General features: G+C 38.6%; 1 protein-coding gene across 2 annotated transcripts in view; it reads right to left on the bottom strand.

The window, feature by feature from the left end:
- Positions 1–20,010, bottom strand: part of ICA1 (islet cell autoantigen 1) — a 126,053-nt gene that overhangs the window by 41,546 nt on the left and 64,497 nt on the right. The window contains exons 6-7 of one of the 2 annotated variants that reach the window (XM_082846763.1): positions 1,307–1,432; positions 10–108 (exon numbers count right to left, since the gene is read on the bottom strand). The exons of the other annotated variant lie outside the window; for it this stretch is intronic. Coding sequence (XP_082702889.1) covers positions 10–108; positions 1,307–1,432 — 225 coding nt within the window. The remainder of the gene's footprint in view (positions 1–9; positions 109–1,306; positions 1,433–20,010) is intronic. 2 annotated transcript variants of the gene reach the window in all.

Raw genomic sequence — 20,010 nt, 5'->3', positions numbered from 1 at the left:
CTCTCATACCTTTAACGTAGTGAACTCATATGGCTGATAACCTTTGAAGCTCTCATGGATGGCGGCCATAGTGTGAGAAGTTTTCTCCCAAAAATGGAGCAGAGTGGTCTGTAAAGAAAGACAGTAAAGCTATTAGCATTTTAAATGCCCAGATCTAATCAGGGGTCCTAGAGAAAGAAGTGTGCCCATCTGTGGCTTTCAAAGTTATTTCTTTTAAAACTATTTATTTATTTATTTATTTGGTCGTGCTGGGTCTTAGCTGCAGCATGCGAACTCTTAGTTGCAGCATGTGGGATCCTGTTCCCTGACCAGGGATCGAACCTGGGCCCCCTGAATTGGGAGCATGGAGTCTTAACCACTGGACTACCAGGGAAGTCCCCCTCAAGGTTTTCTGAAACACGATTTTTACTTATCTCTGCAGCCTTGTTTCCTACTATGCCCCTACTTACACCCTGTATTTCAGCCAAACTTAATGGCTCCCTGTCCCCCTACAGCTCATGCTGCTCCACCACCTGGGACATTCTCCTCTCCATTCTCTTTGTACTTGTCCCATCTGACCCATCCTCCAAAACCCAGGGCTAGTCATTAACAATGGACTTTTGTGATTCCCTCAGTTGATTCCATTTCTCCCTCTTCAAGCCTCCATTGGATTTTGTAGATCTCATTTCACTTAGCACACCCTGTTCTGCCCTTGAGGTAGAGAAAATATAGTCAGACGTTACTGTCTCTGACTTCCTTTCTAAATTTTAAGTTCCTTGAGGACAGGAAATCTGGTTTTATCCACTGTATATTCTCTACAACACCCAGAGTTTGCCTCCCACCCTCAGCTGGTGCTCAATAGTACCGTTGATGGATACGAGTGCCATTCTGAAGGAACTGACAGGCAACGAGGAGACAAAAGCAAGTTCATTAACTTATGGCAACCTGGTGAGGAAGTGACCATGCCATGAGAATTACAGCAACAATGCTAAGGGAGTTCAGAGGAGGCTTACTGAAGGAGGGGACACTCTGGTATCTCAGAGTGGAATTTGGAAAGGCACAAGTGGAGAGGGAGAGCACACAGGCAGAGGGAACCACCTAAATAAATGCAGGGAAGTGGGGAATTACAGTGTATATACAGGGAATAGCTAACATTTGGTTTGATTAACTGTAGGATGCTAAAAAAGAGAGATGTGGGAAGTAAATTATGAGAAAGGCAATCTGAACTTCATTATGCCCAAACCATACTTTGGGCTCAAACACCATTTTTCTGTTATCTAAACCTTGTAACATTCTTGGTCCGCTGCATCAAACATCACTTGGTTACCTGGTATGTTGCTAGCATATGAGACAAGAGATTGCATCTGCTCGCTCCCAGAAGATCCACTTTTTGACACACATCCATCTTCAATTTGTCAAAGCTTTTTTTGGCAAGGCGAACTTGTGTTTGCACCTATGAAAGTAAAAGAGAATCTCTGAACCACTCAAACTGTTTGGTTAAAATTTGTCAGTGAGAAAACACCAATAGCGGGATTAACTCTTTCACGTAAGAAAACACCTTTGAAAATTCCAGGCAAGTGAGAAGATGCTACAATATCCATTCTTTACTTCCAAAGGACCTAAACGACAGTACTGTATATCATGATTTTACAGCAGACTTACCATCCTAGTATTTTTCTCAGTCGAATGGTAGAACTCCTCTCCTCTCAAGGCATTCACAAACTGACCATAGTGGGAAGAAGTCTGGAAACACGCAGGGTGGTAAGGGGATAATATTTGCCTTACTGTTTTCCTATGGTTCTTTGAAGCTGAATTCCCCAAGTACTCCTCACTCTCCTTCCCCTAATGTTAACATCTTACATAACATGACACGTTTGTTAAAAATATGAAATTAACACTGATACAATCCTATTAACTAAACAACAGATGTTATTCAGATTTCACCAGCTTTTCCACTAATGTCCTTCCTTTCTGTTCCGAGATCCAATCTAGGAAATTGTGACACAGCCTAAAAAACTATCCCCACTGATAAACTTTCAACTTTTTATTATTGCATATGTACATCAGCAATCCTCCATCCATCCCTAAGCCATGCAGTAATTCAGGGATGGAGGGAAGGTCAGGAAGATTCAGAAATGTTATTCTACATATTATTTGATAATAATACAGAAAGTTTTAAAATTTAATACAGCTACATTAAAAATAGTGGAATCAAAATTTCCCCTTCCTCTAACCTGAAGCATCACTATATCCTATTTTAACCAGGGAAAGGTAGTCACATATTAATTTATCTCAGATAATTCATGCACTTGTAGTTACCAGGTAGGTAACTGGGAGTTGGGAATAATGCTGACTCACTAATGGTAGCTCTTTCATCACAGGATACCTCGGGTGGGTATCTCCAGGGACTCGAGGACAATGTCTACCTTGATCACCATTATATGATAGGCACCTGGCGACCTGGTACAAAGCAGGTGCTGAATATATATTTGGTGACCGAATCAAGAAAATTTCCAGACCATTTCTAAAGGTAAAGTACCTGAGTACCATTTTAAAGTAGAACTTTTAAAGTAGTCTTAAAAGTGATAGTTTTATTTTTTAATAAAAATAAACATGAAGACGATTTGATTTAAAATATATTAATTTTACCACTAATAATTTATATTCACAGCTTTTAAAATTACAGGGTATTATACAGTAACAGTAGCAATTGACACAATTGTTATCATTTGTAACAATTTAATAATCAAAACAATTCAACAATAGATATAATTCAAAATTAATATTATACAATCGATACAAGTGAACAATTAATACAATTCGCTCATCACATGCCAGCTTTATTCTCTGTTAGCCTCTGTTATTGCGCTCTGATGGCTGAGGGTAAGAGGCTTCATCAGGGGAAGTAACTGACAGGCAGGGCTGGCATTCTAGATTAGCCTGCCTGACTCCAAAGCCACGCTCTTCTGCTGCCCCAAACGACTTCCACTAACCATTGCAAAATCAAGAAGCTCAAAATTATGATTCTACCCAGAAGCACAAGGTTTCCTGTAGGCTTCTATGGAATTGGAAAATAATCAGGCAGTACATTTAATACCATATCGACAGAATTAATACTCTATATGAATAGGGTCTTGTTTCTGTAGCTGTGTAAAGCATTACCTAAGAATTCCTCTGTATTCCTAGGTCTACAGAGCTTGGAAAACCAGCAAATGAAGCCATTCAGCTCCTCTCAAAGCATACCGTAAGCTTAAATAAATCCCAGAACTCGATCATTCCTCACTGTGGAGTGGAGAGACTCTAGGGAAAGTTACTGGGGTGTGCGGACTATAAAAAGAGTTAGGATGTGTTACGTATCAGTGATTTTCTGCCCTCCTTTGAGAGGAATAGGGATGATACAAAAGGGAAAACCCAAGTTCCTGAAGGGAGAAGTGGAAGAGTGTGCAGGGCAAGAAGTTTAAGCAGCTGAGAGTTTCACTGCAGGTCCCCACTGGTTCACCAGTTGCTCGAGCCAGGAAGAACTCCTCAACTGGGACCCTGAGAGGCATCTGTCTTTACCCTTTCCTTCTGAAGGGGGAGGAGATAAATACACGTGTGAGCTTTCATGTATGCATTCATTCAACACATGCTTAGTGAGCATTAGTGCCTATTACGTGTCAGGACCAGTGCTTGGCGCTGGGAGGTCTGTAAAGCAATGAGACACATAGCAGGCGGTCAATAAATACTTAAGAATGAATGCACAGAGGCACAAGGACCCCCTAGTCTTTTAGAGACGACAGATAAGTTAGCAACTATATTATAATACAATGGGGAAAGCAAAACAACAGAACTAAGAGTGAAGACAGAGGTAGCACAGACAAGGGAATGATTAATGCTGGGGGTGGCATGGGCAGGGGTGTTTGATCAATGGCATTAAAACCCCAATTACAGGCTTTCTAGTATCCACACCCTTAGCCCTGTAACTTTGTAGTCTCCTCCCACTCTGACACTGGGCTTGGTATGTGACTTGCTTTGGTCAATGGGCCAAATGTGATGAAACTGGAAGCTTGGGGGAAAAAATGCCAGCATGCTTACACTTTCTCCCTCCCTTATCTGAGACTGCCGTGAGAACATGCCCAGGTCAACCTGAGAATGTGCCTGGGCTGGCCAGCTGGAGAGGTGCTGAGGCTCGTGCATGCAAGAGACACGAGGAGGAGAGCCCAGTGGTCCCAGCAGATCAGCCTTTGGCAAACTGATGCCCAGACATGTGAAGGAGGCCAGCCACGGTCAGCAGAGCCTCTCCCCTCCCCACAGCTCACCCTGGGCTCACCCGTGTGAGCCCAGCAGAGACCAGAACTGATGTGCGAACCCACAGACCTGTGAGCAATAAGAAATGCTTATTGTTTTAAGCCATTGAGTGTTACAGTTGTTTATTTCATAGCATTATTGGGGCCATATACATAACATATAAATGGTAAGTAAGGGGCAATGAAGGCTTCTGAGATGGTGGGATATCTGAGGTGAGTCTTAAGGCATGAATAGGAGTACATAGTAAATACAAGGTAACCGTGAGGCTGGCCTGCTTATGCGGAGGTTCTAGATTTTTCTAATTAAATACAAATTACTTTTCTGTGGGGATGTGAATTTTGCTTTTTCCTTTACATTAACATAATCAGTTACACATAGATATTCTTTTATCCTAGAAGAAAACTTAATTCTTTCATAGATATTCTTTTATCCTAGAAGAAAACTTAATTCCCTTGCTTATAACACAAAGCTCATGAATTAACATACATTGAAATGTGCCCTAATTTAATTTTGTTTGAATTTTGTAAAGTAATTTTAGAAACCTAGAAGACGACTTCAGCACTTGACCCAGTGAGTTCTGAAAGGCCATATGCTTTGTGTGTCAACAATGATTATTAAAATACTTAATGCACTGCTGAGTTGCCAAATGTTGAGCCCTTTCCCTGCCAAACAAGGAGGATGTTACACTGTTGGGCATTTTGAATACGGCAAAGTTCATTTAATATTTTGTGCTCCATGTCTGTTCTCTAAAACACATTTCCAGTCTGCAGCCCGAGGACAAAACACCAAGGATACAGGCGAGCACAGGCCACCATCAAGAGTCTAATTTCATATGCTTCCAGATGCACTTAAGTAAAAAATGTTTTGATTATTATTCCTCTCAATCCCAAATAAATTATATTCAATTACAGAAACATCTTGAGGAGCTCCTGTAGTTTTCAAGGTTCTTTAAAAAAATCTTCAAATAAATGTATCTTTTTTTATTTCTTAATTTTACTCCTGTTGCCCCAGCTTTGTTCTCTTATTCTCCAAGCTCTAGGAAATGATCACATATATTTGACCCTCTTTAGCATGGGTCCTGCCTTCCCAAGGCTGCAGAAATTCAATTTACCAGAGAAAGGAGTAATGTCTTGTGTGCCAAAACTACAGGGCACTTCTCTGTACTTACTCGTCATAACCTGATATTCTACCTCTTAGTCCCAACTTGAATTACATATGATGAAGCCAAAGCTATTCGTACTCAGTACAAGCTGGCTTCTCCATTCAGTGGGAAAAGTCTTCATATTACTACACAACCAAATAATTTGAGAGTAGCTTTGCATTTTTTTCCTAGTGTTTTCTTTCCTTTAAAAGTAAAATAAAGCCACACCCCCCCATCTTACTCTTACTTTTACATTGTCTTCTAGAAGATGGATTTGCCTCTCTCCCTCTATCCATTCACTTAGTAAATATATACTAAGTATCTTCCATGTGCCGATAACAGTGAACAAAATGGAGGCCTCATGATGACAGTCCAGTGGGCATTTTCATAGCCGTGAGGAAATAACTACAAACTGAGTGAGGTGATCAGAAGGATAGCCACACAGTTCCATAAGAATGATTTACCAAGAAATCTGAACAAGAGTATGTTCTGGGAGGTGGTGCTCAAGCTCTCTTCTGAAGGACTGAGCATGGTTAATTGTGCAAGGAAGAGAGAGCTCCAGCAGGGGGAGGAGGATGTGCAAAGGCCCTGGGGTAGAGGGCAATAAGACAGGCCCCAGAAAACTAGTGCAGCTGGATTGCTGAGAGCAAACAGAAAGGTGGTGTGAGATGAGGCAAGAGAGGTAGGCTGGGGCATATCTCAGGGCCTTGGAGGTGTGCTCAGGATTTTAGTTTTTATCCTAGAAGCAGTGGAAAAACATTGGAGTCTTTGAAGCAAGGAAGAGATAGAACCCTATTTTCAGTTTGAAAAGATCACTCATTGCAGTGTGTGGATGGATTGGAGGGAGATGAGAATAGATGAGGATAGATCTAGAGTCAAGGGGAGAGATGATGGTAGCTTTAAACTTGGGTAGTGATGCTAGATATGGAAAAGAATGCTCTGACTGGAGAGATAATTAGTAGGTAAAACAGACTGGACCTGGTGAGGGGTTAGATGTTGGGGGTATAGAGGATGACTCCTATGTATCTGACCACCCCAAGCCCAGTATCACTGTCTAATTTTCCTTTTCCACCAGGTGATTCTACTCATGTCAGTTCTTGTAGACACCTCAGGCCACATCAGGATTCTTGGCTTGCTTTTTCAACCAGTTCTCAATACTCCTCCCTAATTAACTGATCTATTCACCCCTATCTATGCATCCTGCATTCAGAAAAAAATGTTAAGATCAGAGAATACACGAATTACTTCTTTTGGCTTTTAGGAAGGTGCCACAAGAGAAAGTCTAGCCTATCTGAAGTCCCTTGGAAAACAGAAGGTCAGATATTTGGTTTCATTAAAAGAAGATTGTTTTTTCTGAGGCCAACATACTAAGACCTCTAGAGGGTCAGATGATCAAACACCTTGCTGAGTCATTTTACTGGACCTGATTTATCCTATACTTATCCACTGACGGCAGGAGCAATTCTGACATTGTATCATGTACAGAAGTATGTATAAGTGACTGGGTGTGCACCACGCATGTGTGTGGGCAGCCACGTGCAGACTTTAGGAGCTATCTATTTTTGGTCTTCCCTTAACAAAACCCTCACCCTGCTTTCAAAAATGTTCCTTTTCTTTATTCTAATAATGTGGCTTAAATGGGGGTTGTTGGTATGCTCTTTTATAGACCACCCCTCCACTCCTACTGACTGGCCCAGGGATGAGCACCTTAACCCAAGGTGAGTCAGTCACAAGGCACCATGGATGCCTGATTCAGGGAAAGGCACTTGGTTCAAGCTGGACGAATCAGAGCCCTTCCTCAGGATTTTTTAACTTGGAACTAGAGAAAATAAGTCTCAATCCTTTTCTAGGGACTTCCTGCACTAAGGGCAGGAAGTCGTGGCATTTGAATTTCCTGTGGTATGAAGAAAATTGGTCTGAGAGAATAAAGGTGACATATAGAGAAAAGCATAGAAGAGACAGAGTCCTAGTGGCATTCAAATTCCTGGATCCTGCTGCCCTTCCTATGGTCACATGAGATTTCTCCCTTTGCCTCAATTAATTCAAGTTTCTGCTATGCTGCTCACTTTTGCCTTCTTGGAAATTCATATGAAAGGTTCTATGATAAGGATCCTTTTTTAACTTTGATTATTCCAGGGTTTCTAAAATTTATTTAAACAGAGAACCCTTCCCATATTTCATATACCACCTATTACACGCAATACATTTTTTAGAGGGGAAATCCCTGTTTTACAGAAGAAGAAATCACGACTTAGATACTTAACTGATAAATAAAAATTAGAATCAAACTCAGGTGTGTTTGGTTCTCTAATTGATGCTCTTTACATTAATCCATGGGACACAGGGTAATTAATCTACCATTGACCATGTAACTCACAGTGTTCTAAGTCTATGACATGCACAGTAGGTGCAGGTACCATTTCAGGAATCGACTATGCTGGACTTATCAATTTAGATGGAGGCATAGGGAGACTCCCAAGCCACATAGCCTGAATAGTACTTCTATCAGAACTCTAAGGCTCTTTAGCTCAGACTCCTCAACAAAGTGGAAAGAAACCAGTGCATCAAATTCCCTTAGGTGCACGGTGGTCAGTGGATTCCCTGATTTCTACAGGAAAAAAATGCAGACAGGGTATCTGTTTCATTCTGTGCCTAGAAGCTGATGCCAGCACTGTTACCATCACTAGCATCACCACCACCACCATCATCATCATTATTTCTTTTTTAAGGTTTAATTAAGTTTTTAATAGGGTAAACATTAATCTTTTTTAAAAACATTTTTATTGGAGTATAATTGCTTTACAATGGTGTGTTAGTTTCTGTTTTTATAACAAAGTGAATCAGCTATACATATACATATATATCCCCGTATCTCCTCCCTCTTGCGTCTCCCTCCCACCCTCCCTATTCCACCCCTCTAGGCGGTCACAAAGCACCGAGCTGATCTCCCTGTGCTATGTGGCTGCTTCCCACTAGCTATCGATTTCACATTTGGTAGTGTATATATGTCCATGCCACTCTCTCACTTCGCCCCAGCTCACCCTTCATTACTTTTAAGCAGCTTTATTTATGAGGTAAGATTTAATTTTAGGTGTACAATTCGATGAGTTCTTGGACAAATGTGTACAATCATGCAACTACCATCAGAATTATGATATGGAACATTTCTATCACTCCCTAAAGTTTCCACTGCAGTCAATTCCTTCCCTCAAGTCCCAACCCCTGCCAACTACGAATCTGCTTTCTGTCACTACAGATTAGTCTTTAGTTCTAGAGTTTCATATCAATGTAGTCTAGTTTTTTTTTTATGACTGGATTCTTTCACTCAGCATAACCCCCTGGAGATCAATGTTGTTACGTGTATTTACAGTGTGCGCTGTCTTATTTCTGAGTAGTATTTAATGGTATTGATACAGCACAATTTGTATACTCATTTGGGTTGTTTCCAATTTTAGCCTATTTTGAATAAAACATCTGAGCATAAGTTTTTGTGTAGACATGCTTTTCATTCCTCTTGGGCAAATATCTAGGAATAGGATTCCTAGATCATACAGTAACTGTAACTTCACTTTTATAAGAAACTGCCAAACTGTTTTCCAAAGTAACTATATCATGTTGCATTTCCTACCAACAATGATCCAAATTCCATGGGTTCCATAGCCTCTTTAACACTTGGTATTTTCAGTCTTTTAAGTTCTATCCATTCTAGTGGATGTGTAGTCATAGTTATTATAATTTTAATTTGCATTTCTCTAATGACTAAAGATGTTGAAATTCTTTTTCAGTCTTATTTGCCACTTATATATCTTTAGTAATGTGCTTGTTCAAATCTTTTGCATATTTTTAAAAATTAGGTTTGTCTTTTTATTACTGAGTTATAAGTTCTCTATATGGATAATATAGATCCATTATCAGACATAAGTTTGAAAACATTTCCTTTAAGCCTGAAACTTGCCTTTCATTTTCTTAAAAGTGCCTTTTGAAGATAAAACATTTAAAATTTTGATGACATCTAATTTACCAAATTTTTCTTTTACCTACTTTCTCTTTTTGTGCCTTTTTTACCAAAACATTCCCTAACTCAAGGTCACAAAGACTTTTTCCTGTGCTTTTTCTTCCAGAAATTTTGTATTTTCAGCTATTACATTTAGATCTATAATCCATTTCAAGTTAGTTTTTGTATGGTATGAGGTATGGGTATAGGTTGATTTTGTTTTCCCCACATGTGGATATCCAACTGTTCCATGTGTTGAAAAACTGTCCAACTGCTCATTGTATTGCCTTGGTTGGCACCTTTGGCAAAAATCAACAAGCCATTATATGTGTGCGTCTATTTCTGGACTCCCTATTCTATGATTTTGATGTATATGTTTATCCTTACACTAATACCATGCTGTCTTGATTCCTATAGCATTATAATGAGTCTTTAAGTCAGGTAGTATAAGTCCTACAATTTTTTTCAGAATTGTTTCAGTTATTCTAGGTTCTTCATATTCCTACACATATCTTAGGGCTAGCTTGACAATTTCTTCAAAAAAGCCTTCAGGATGTTGATTAGCACTGCACTGAAGCTACAGATTTACTGGGAATTGACATCTTAACAATATCTTCAGACAAATGAACATAGTATATCTTTTCATTTATTGGATCTTTAACATTCTTTTAACATTTTGTTTTTCAGATGTTAGGGCACAGATTTTGCACGTTTTGTTAAATTTATTGCAAAGTATTTCATATTTTTGATGCTATTCTAATTTCTATAAATTTCAAGTTCTAATTGTTCATTACTAGAAATATGGATTAATTTTTGTAATTTGATCTTATATCCTGTGACCTTGTTAAATTCAGTGATTAGTTTTAAAAGCTTTTTCTGAAAGATTTTTCAGGATTTTCCCTCTCTATAATATATCTATGTAGACAGATCTATGTATATATATATATCATGTTGTCTGAGAATATAGACAGTTTAACTTCTTCCTTTCCATTTGTATGTCTTTATTTACTTTTCTTGCCTTATTGAACTGGACAGGATAATGTTGACTAGAAGTTGATGTGAGCAAACATGCTTGCCTTATTCCTTATCTCAGGGGGTAAGTGTTTAGTCTTTTATAATTAAGTATGATGTTAGCTGTATGTTTTTCATATATGCCCATTATCAGTTGAAGATATTCTCTTCTACTCCTATTTTGCTGAGAATTTTTATCAGGAATGGATATTGAATTTTATCAAATGCTTTTTCTGGATCCATTGAGATGATCATATGGTTTGTTTTTGGTCTATTCACCTAGTAAATTACATTGACTGATTTTAAATTGACCTCCATTCCTCGGGTAACCACATTTAGTCAAGATTATATTTATTTCTGTTAATAGTCCTTGTTCTGAAGTCTATTTTGTCTAATGTTAATGTGGCCACTTCAGATTTCTTTTGATCAGAATTTATAGGCCATATATTAATGTATCTGTTTACTTTTAACCTGCTATATCTTTATATTTAAAGTGAGTACTGAGACTATTCTCAGCTCTGTCTTGCTTTTTTAAAAATCCAATCTCTAACTCACTTTTCTCCATTTTATCTATAGAGAACTATATGAGACTTAAATAATATTACCAGTAAGAGGAATTGGAATTAGTCTGGCGTTAAAGTGAATCCACTCTGCTTCAGGATAATCCCATTTTTTTCCCCAAGTTCCTTAAAAACCACCTATATAGTAATCAGTTCTGGATTTGATTAAGAATCCAAGTATATTAAATTTTTGAGTTTTAAAAATTCTCTTTTAAAATAGGACAATATTTGCTTGTTATATTATTTCTGGCATCTCTGATTTCTCAAACATTACTGGCAGTATTTCTGTGCTTGGATACATGAGTTCTTTCTGGGGCATAATTTATCTAAGTCTGGTGACTAAGTTATTTAAATACAACTAATACACATTAGCCCCTTTCATGGACTGAGCCTCAAGTTTTCCTCAAGAGGTCCTTTCTATCCTTTCCAGTTTTAATACCACCTCCCTTAATGGAGGAGAAAGTATAATAGGAGTTTAATAGTTCTGCTTTCTTTGCTTTTGCCATTAAAATTAAATCATCCAAAATTATTTTCTAGCTCTGTCCACAGTAAAGGTCTAAATATAGTGGCTAACTCAGAAGCAATGAGCACCCCTAGCACCCAGATCATGGTCTCTGACTATCATATCTCTCTTAAAGGAATCAGCGTTCCTTGTTGAAATGGCTGATTCCAGGGTTAGGGCAGGAAACACATAAGATGACCCTGAAATATTATGCTGTATAAGAAATCAAAGAAGACCACTATCAGGGTCATGTCAAAAGGATTCAGGAGTCAACCTGAAGAGGCTCTCACTAGCTGAAGATGAGACAATTTGAACATCAATAAAGTATTATCAGCAACAATTAAAACACATCCAATATATTTAAATTTCTGAGTTCATAATGATACTTAAAAACAAGGAAATGAACAAATTAACTGAAAACCAAAAAACCTCATTGGGCACCTGTAGAGAACGCCAGTGAACCAACTCAATATTTTGACAAAGAACCAAACATTTATCCTGACTTTCCTATCAAACTGTACTGACCTGGTAGTCGATGAGGGAAAGTTACTCATTATGGAACCACTGAAATTTACTAATGAAGAAGAAATACAGAATATATTAAACCATCTGTTCCTAATAGTGGGCCTATCTTCACACTCACAACAGTTTTATTGTTATTAGGATGTTTCATAAACCTCAATCATTCCAAGTTTTAGCCTTCCTGATATCACTCTTACTTCTAAGTCCCTTCTTTCCTCCCAAGAAATATTACTGAGTACCTACGGTTCTAGGTGCTGAGCATAAGCAGGAAATAAAGTCTCTACTTTCATGATGGTTACATTCTACTGGGTAAAACTGGACAATAAACAACAAAAGTAAATCTATTGTTTGTTAGATGGTGAAAATAAAGCAACAAAGGAAAGAGATATTTGCAGGGTTTGGGAGGGGTAATAGAGGAGTCTCTTTTAAATGGAATAATCTAGGAAAAGCTTCCTGAGAGGTGATTTTGGACCAGAGATTTGGAGGAATTGAGGAAGCAAACCATGCTGATATGGGGTTGGGGGTGGGGTGGGAGTGGAGCATTCTGAGCAGAAACAATGGTGGACGCGAAGGCACCAAGGCTGCTGTGTGCTTGGCTTGTTCAAGGAACTGTGGTCATAAGTTATATGCTTTAGTTACGTTTAAGGCAGGCTAGGCTAAGCTATGATGTTTGGTAGGTTAGGTGTATCAAATGCATTTTCAACTTATGATATTTTCGACTTATGATGATTTTATTCAGACATAATACCAGTGTAAGTTGAGGAAGATCCGTACATGTTTAATGCTGCAGCTGGGATGGTTAATAAGCAGTATTTTGCCAAAAACAAGGAAGATGTGGTTGTCATCTTACTTCATTTCCTCTTAAGCATGCAGTTTGAACTTTAACAATTCAGGATAATAAATAAGCCGTGATAATTTTAAGATTTTTCATTATTGCTGAAATTACAGATAAAATTGGATCTTTTAGCTAGCATTCCCTTTACATGAATTAATAAAACTTAATTCAAGACAACAATTTTGGATCCACCTGTGTAATTAGGACAGGCACACATGTGGCTGACAGAATCTCAACTCATTTACACGAACACTTTCATTCAGATACTCATTTTCAGATACTAATAAGAAAAAAAAGCCAATTTCTTCACTACTCTGCTCTTCACAAGTTCAAGTTTATAACATGTTCTGATCATGAGTATAAAAGTTACCTAGGAGAGTGGAGCACACCAATGCCTCAGGGTGATGTATAAAATATACATTTTATATACAAATGTATAAAATATTGTACTAGGAATGTATAAAGTACTGGATGAATGCTTTCATCAAGTAGTTATCTCAATGAAGATTCAGGAGAAGTAGAGATACATACCACAGTCTACACTCTTTTGAATTTCCAGGGAGGAGAGTTTTAACTCTCCTTTTTTTTATTTCACCTGATCATGTGTTCCAAGTTGGGTAAGGAGAAGAAAAGGGAGTGAACACTTCCGGAGGGCAGTGTTTTACAAATGCTTCTTACTGCAGTTCTTCAAAGTAGGCAAAATTATCCTCATTTGCATAGAAGAAAAAACTGAGGTCCAAAGTAATTTGCCTAAAACCAAGCAGCCAGTAAGTATAGAAAGGTAAGGACATGGCCTCGGTTGGATGCTGTCTCGTCTTGTATAAAATACAGACTCCACACCCATACCCTGCCTGCCAGCCTGCAGCCCATCTGCCTCCTCTCCCACATCACCTCCCAGGCACCATGTCATCTGGGCATACAGAGCTGCCGTTCTCCAGCTACACCAAGACAAACCCACCCCCACCTTCTGCAAGATTCCTCTGCCTGGAAAGCCCTCTTCCCGTTGTTGTGCACATGGCAACTCGTGCTCACATTTATGGTTTCCACTCAAAGGTTTTCTCCTTTGAGAACCTTTTCCTGGAATGCTCCTCAGCTGAGTTAACAGCTTCTTCCTCTCTATAATCAAGGCACTTTGCAAACTGGCTTAGGACCCAAAACTATGGTAATTGCTACCTGCTCCCATGTAGGCCCAGCCACCCTCTGGACTGTAAGCTGCATGAGGGTAGAATTACACTATTCAATTTTATAAGCTAAGTCCACATGCCTCCAGTTAGCAGGTAAACAAAACAACGAATGAATAAAGGGAGGACACCAGAAGGAGTGAACCATCAGGCCTTGTCCTCCCACTAAGTAATATGTATAACATGTTCTGTTTGCTCAATTACCCTTAGACTTTCCCAGACACCATCCCTCTTCCTCAACCACTATCACCACCACTCACTGATTAGGTATAATACACATGCACATATTCTCATTTGATTCTCACAACACTCCTACACCATAATTTTGTTTCTGTTTCACAGAGAAGGAAGCTGGTTTTCAGAACCATTAAGTAACTCACCCAAGCTTACTTGTGAGCAGGGGAGGGGCAGGATGTGAAAGTCCATGCTCATTTCAGCAAATCACTTTGCTTTCCTAATTGTAGCACATCTCAAACCAGTTAGGTTAACTGTATATTACCCAAAATGCGATGTCAGCACTTCACCTACTACTCTATTTTCCTTGTCAACTCATTACATCAAAATAATCTAGCATGTTAAAAGTTTGTGATTCTGGCTTCTTGTTTTAAAATACAAACCATGACTCACTATGCAATACATTCATTCACATAGGAATCAAAGAGTAAAAGGTTTTCTATTCTCAAGCCCTTGGCAAGTTGAAATAAATATGTTTAAAATGATTCACAATTATGTTATTTGCGACATGCAGATATAGTTCAGATTAGTTAGCTATCACACTGCCCCAAGTGTCTTTTGTTTTGTTTTGTTTTTAACATCTTTATTGGAGTATGACTGCTTTACAATGGTGTGTAGTTTCTGCTGTATAATCCCAAGTGTCTTAATGTTTGCTCAGCTGGTGATTTTTTTTTTCTGTTTTTAACTTAAGAAAGCAATTCTGTCATCAGAAAATTTAACCGACTGGCTTCACTTCCTCTTTCAGGTCATTAGTGGAAGTATTAACTCAGGTCACAAGACAGAACCCAGGACATCCGCCTTATCAATTTCTCTCTAATCTGAGAAGCACATACTTCAGGAGACAGTAAAAGGCTATATTACTGTCTCTTTATCCCACTGATACTTTTGTATTTTATTGAGGTTTTAAACATATGCCATTATTCCTTTTCTTTTCACTACTGTTTTATGGATCATTTATTCATGTCTATGTGCCACGTGAAGGCTGGCAAGTTTGCCTGTGTCTCTTGTCTGCCTAAGCTAAAACCTGCTTGTACTTCATATTACAGTGTATTTTTATTATACTTATTGATGATTCTGTAAGTAATCATAACTCAGAAACACAAATCAACGCCTAAATCAATAGGTGAACTGATGTGCTAAGAACCACCTTGTTTGAGGGGTCGTGTTAATTCACTCTGTTGTAGGTCCTGGATAAAGTGAAAAGGGAAAAAGATCAATCCTCTCCCTTTGTAGACATTCTGCTGCCCTTGAGTTCCAAAGTGTGGTGGAGCTGGGAGTTCAGGGCAACCTGGAAAGACCGTCTCAAGAACAATACTGTCACTGGTTCCCCAGAACATCGAGGGTGAACCCAGGCTCTGTAACCGGCATACATATCCTTTGTGATCTGCCTCAGATCCTTGCCTCTCTCTCTTTCTCATTCTTTTCTCCAGCAAACCTTCCAAACTGTTCGTTTCTCCCAGTGTGATCTCTCAACTCGTAAAGTGGTTTCATCCTCTTCCCCTTCACATGTTGTTCCCAATGATGTCATATTTCTTCTCCTTTCTTGGCCCTTCACAATCCAGCTTGTGCCACCTCCTCTAGAAAGCACAGCTGGATCCCCAAGTCTGACTGCAGACGCTCCTCTTTCGGGGCCCCAATGGCACCTTATTATACACCTCTACTATCTCACAGGACACATCACATTGCATGGTCATTGTCATTTTAACTGACTATATTCTTCTATATTCTGCAGGGAGCTTGTGGCAGGGACCATATCTTGATTATGTTACCCTGGTACCGACAGTAGGAGCTAAAAATGCTAGTCAAATAAATTGTTTTTAACCTGGTGCATAGTAATATATACCATCACACGCTTTGGGTCTGTGGCTTCTACTTTTATAGTCTGATGACTGACATTCTCTCACTTTGGGTGTGTGTGTGTGTGTGTGTGTGTGTGTGTGTGTGTGTGTATTTAAGAAGAAGACATTGTCACAGTAATTGTATGCCAAGAAGGGAGCTGGTCCAGCTCCTTCAATTTCCCATCAGTCTAAATCTTTAAAACATTTTCTGTGTTGAGATTTAACATATTTCTGTAGCATTTCTTTGCTCCTTCCTGCTGGAAATCACCTCATTCCAATTTTTTCTAGGTCAGCTCTTCTGGAAAACTTGGGTTTTGTGTTCTTTGTACACACCTAATTCATTAGCATTTTGTGTCAGTGGTCAGTGGTGATTCCTTTTGTTATAGGTCTGAGAACATCTCAGATTTTCAGTTGTTGGGCAAGTGCTCTTGTGGCTGAGGCTGCCAGCTGTCCATCAGTATGCATGTGCCCTTCTACAGTTTCCAGTCTCCCCTCAAAATAGGTGTGGCCATGGGACAAAGTTCTCTCCAGCAGCATGTGAGCACAGGTAACACACACCATCTCCAGGCTTGGCCTAAAGCCTTTCTACATGTGCTCCTGCAGGCTCTGTCTCCTTTTGGGATGACTGGGATGTCCACATCTAGGGGACACTGGAGACATACCTAAGGACTGCAAAGCTGCTGTCAGCCTGGTCCATAAATAACTTGGAGGAAGAGCCATTCCAAAAACCTGGACACCTGCCCAGTACTATTTGGTGAGCAAAAACAAAACCAAAAAATGCTTCTATTGGCTTAAGCCATGGAATTACGGAATTTGGGGTGTTTCTCTGTACCACAGCCTAGCCTAGGCTATTCTACCTAATATAGGCACGGCTTTAAGAAAAGGTTAGTTAAATGCCAAGATGCTAGAAACAATGTTGGAAGCAGGTTAAAGTCTATTAGTCCCATAGACAACTGTCAGCTATCCAAAGATATGTTATTTCCATTACTATTTTGATCATCAACAAGAATGTCATCAATAATATCAGGTAATTACTAAAGTGTTCAAAAATTCATTTTAGTGCCGTTGAATTTTTAAAGAAATGTTTTAAAGCAACCATGGTGGGGTTGGGGGGAGTGTGCTAAGTGTTCGGGGGGGTGAATTTGAAAACACTGAAATTGCTGGAAAATTCTTCAGTGCTTTTTTATCATTAGAACTGAGAAGCCTTAGATGATGCTCTGGTGAACTTCTGATGCTCTTAGCCCAAGTTACCCAAACTAGCTCCCAAATGCTTAATATATGCTCCTTGGAATGGGAGAAAGTCATTTTTCATATTTTTATATAAAAGAGGTCTCTTGATATTTAGGGCTGGAAGATATTTGCTTGAAATGGTGAGGAAATTAGAAAGTAGGATATGTAAACAAAAAAGACATCCCTCATTAAAATGGTCCTTTTCTTTTTAAAGTGCCTATAAATAATTGTCACTAAAATTCATTTCGGTCTCTGCTTTCTTTCAGGTATGCTCTGTGCTTCTATTCTTCCCTTCCTCTCCCCAAACTCCTTAATTTCAGCTTCTTTTTTTTTTTTTTTTACTATTTTACTGAGGTATAGCTGAGAGTGCAAAATATGAAGCTAATACCGCCATATACTTTTAAATATGTATATACCCACATGAGTACCACCCAGAACAATATACAGAACATTTTCAGCGCTCCAATAGGCTCCTTTGTGTTCCACTTTGGGCGATACCTCCTCAAAAATAGCATATTTTGACCTCTATCACCATGGATTAGTTTTGCCTGATTTTGAACTTCACATGAAGGCAAGCATATACTACATATTCTGTGATGTCTAGTTTCTTTCACTCAACTTCATGCTCAGGAGATACATCCATATATTGCAATCTAGTAATAGTTAATTCTTTTTCATTGCTCTGTAGTATCCTAGTGAATGAATAACACCACAATTTATCCATCTTACTGCTGATGGACATTTGGTTTGTTTTCACTTTGGGGCTATTATGAATAACACTGCTATGAACATTCTTGTATATGCATTTTACATGAACACTCATTTTCCTTGGGTGTTTGCCCAGAAGTATACTATTTTTAGTAGATAACGCCAAATAGTTTTACAAAATGCTTCTATCAGTTAACACTTCCACCACCATGTATAATAGTTCCAGTTGCTCCCTATCCTCATTAATATTTGTGACTGTCAGTCCTTCTAATTTTAGCCACTTGGTTTTTTTTTTTAATTTATTTATTGAATTTATTTGTTTCTGGCTGCGTTGCGTCTTCATTGCTGCACGCGGGGCTTTCTCTAGTTGCGGCGAGCGGGGGCTACTCTTTCTTGCGGTGCACGGGCTTCTCATTAGGTGGCTTCTCTTGTTGCCGAGTACAGGCTCTAGGCGCACGAGCTTCAGTAGTTGTGGCACTCGGGCTCAGCAGTTGTGGCTCACGGGCTCTAGAGCGCAGGCTCAGTAGTTGTGGCAAACGGGCTTAGCTGCTCCGTGGCATGTGGGATCTTCCCAGACCAGGGCTCGAACCCGTGTCCCCTGCATTGGCAGGAGGATTCTTAACCACTGTGCACCAGGGAAGCCCCATTTGGTGGATTTTTATTTTCACTTCCCTGAGGGTTAATAATGTAAATACCTTTGCACATTTGTATTGGTAATTTTGATAACTTCAAGTGCCTTTTCAGATTTTTTGCCCATTTTCAACTAGGTAGTTAATATTTTTCTTTTTGACTTGTATAACTTATTTATATAACTTCTTTAAGTCCCTTTTTGGATATCTGTATTACAAGTATCTTCTTCAGTCTTTATTTTTTCTCAATGGTATCTTTTAATGCATAGACTTTTTAAATTTTGATGAGGTGCAATTTATTATTTTCTTTTGTGGTTAAGTGCTTTCTGCATCCTGTTTCAAAACTCTTTGCCTCCCCCAAGGTCATTCAGATATTTACCTAGGTTTTGTTCTGAAATAGATTTTTATTTTTGGACTTTAAGTCTATGATCTATCTCTCATTAATTTTTGTGATATGATATGAAGTAGGAGTCAGGCTTATTGTTTTCTATATGGATAGCTAACTGTCTCAGCACCGTTTATTAAAAAGCCCATTATTTCCTCTAATTAACTGCAGTAATGCTTTTGACATAAATCAGGTGACCATATATGTGTGCATTTTTTATGGACTATTCAGTCTGTTCCATTGGTCTACTGAATTATTCTTTAGTCAAAACCATATTGTCTAATTACTTTAGGTTTATAATAAGTCTTAATATCTAGAAATGTAAGTCTTCCAGCTTTGTTCTTGTTTTTTAAGATCACCTTGGCTATTCTATGTCTTTTGTATTTCTATATAAGTTTATAATCATTCTGTGAATTTCCTATTGGGATTGGGATTGGTGTTGCAATTAAGATCAATTTGGAGAGTTAATGACATCTTAACAATGTAGAGTCTTCTGATCCATAAACATGGCATATCCCTCCCTTAATTTAAGTCTGCTTTAACTTTTCTAAGCAATGTTTTATAGTTTTAGTAAGGTAGTCTTGAATATCTTTGGTTAGATGTATTCTTAGGATTTTGTCATTTTCAGTTTTTAAATGTGGCTAAGAAAATAAGACAGCGCTTAATCAAGAAATGTGAGGCATTACTAGTATTCACATCACCTTGCTTAAGAGGTAAAAAGAGCACAACTCAAAGGCAAAATAAATATATAAGTATAGTGAAAACTACCTAGAAGATTAAATGTTAAAGTCTCATTTTCTAAAAGTTGAACATATCTGAGCTTAGCTATTACTGAAGCAATGTTCTTTGAACCTACTTCTCTATTATCTAAATTAAAGTTACCACTAGCTACTTGCATAGCTTATGTTAGAAAAATTTAATGCTCCAGTCAAATTTCTTTCATTTGTTTTGCTGTGCTATTTCCCTTCTTCACC

The sequence above is a fragment of the Leucopleurus acutus genome (assembly GCF_964270905.1).
Source record: "Leucopleurus acutus genome assembly, chromosome: 9".
Classification (NCBI taxonomy): Eukaryota; Metazoa; Chordata; class Mammalia; order Artiodactyla; family Delphinidae; genus Leucopleurus; species Leucopleurus acutus.
Note: the sequence above shows the minus strand (reverse complement) of the source record. Positions and strands in the feature narration are given on the sequence as shown.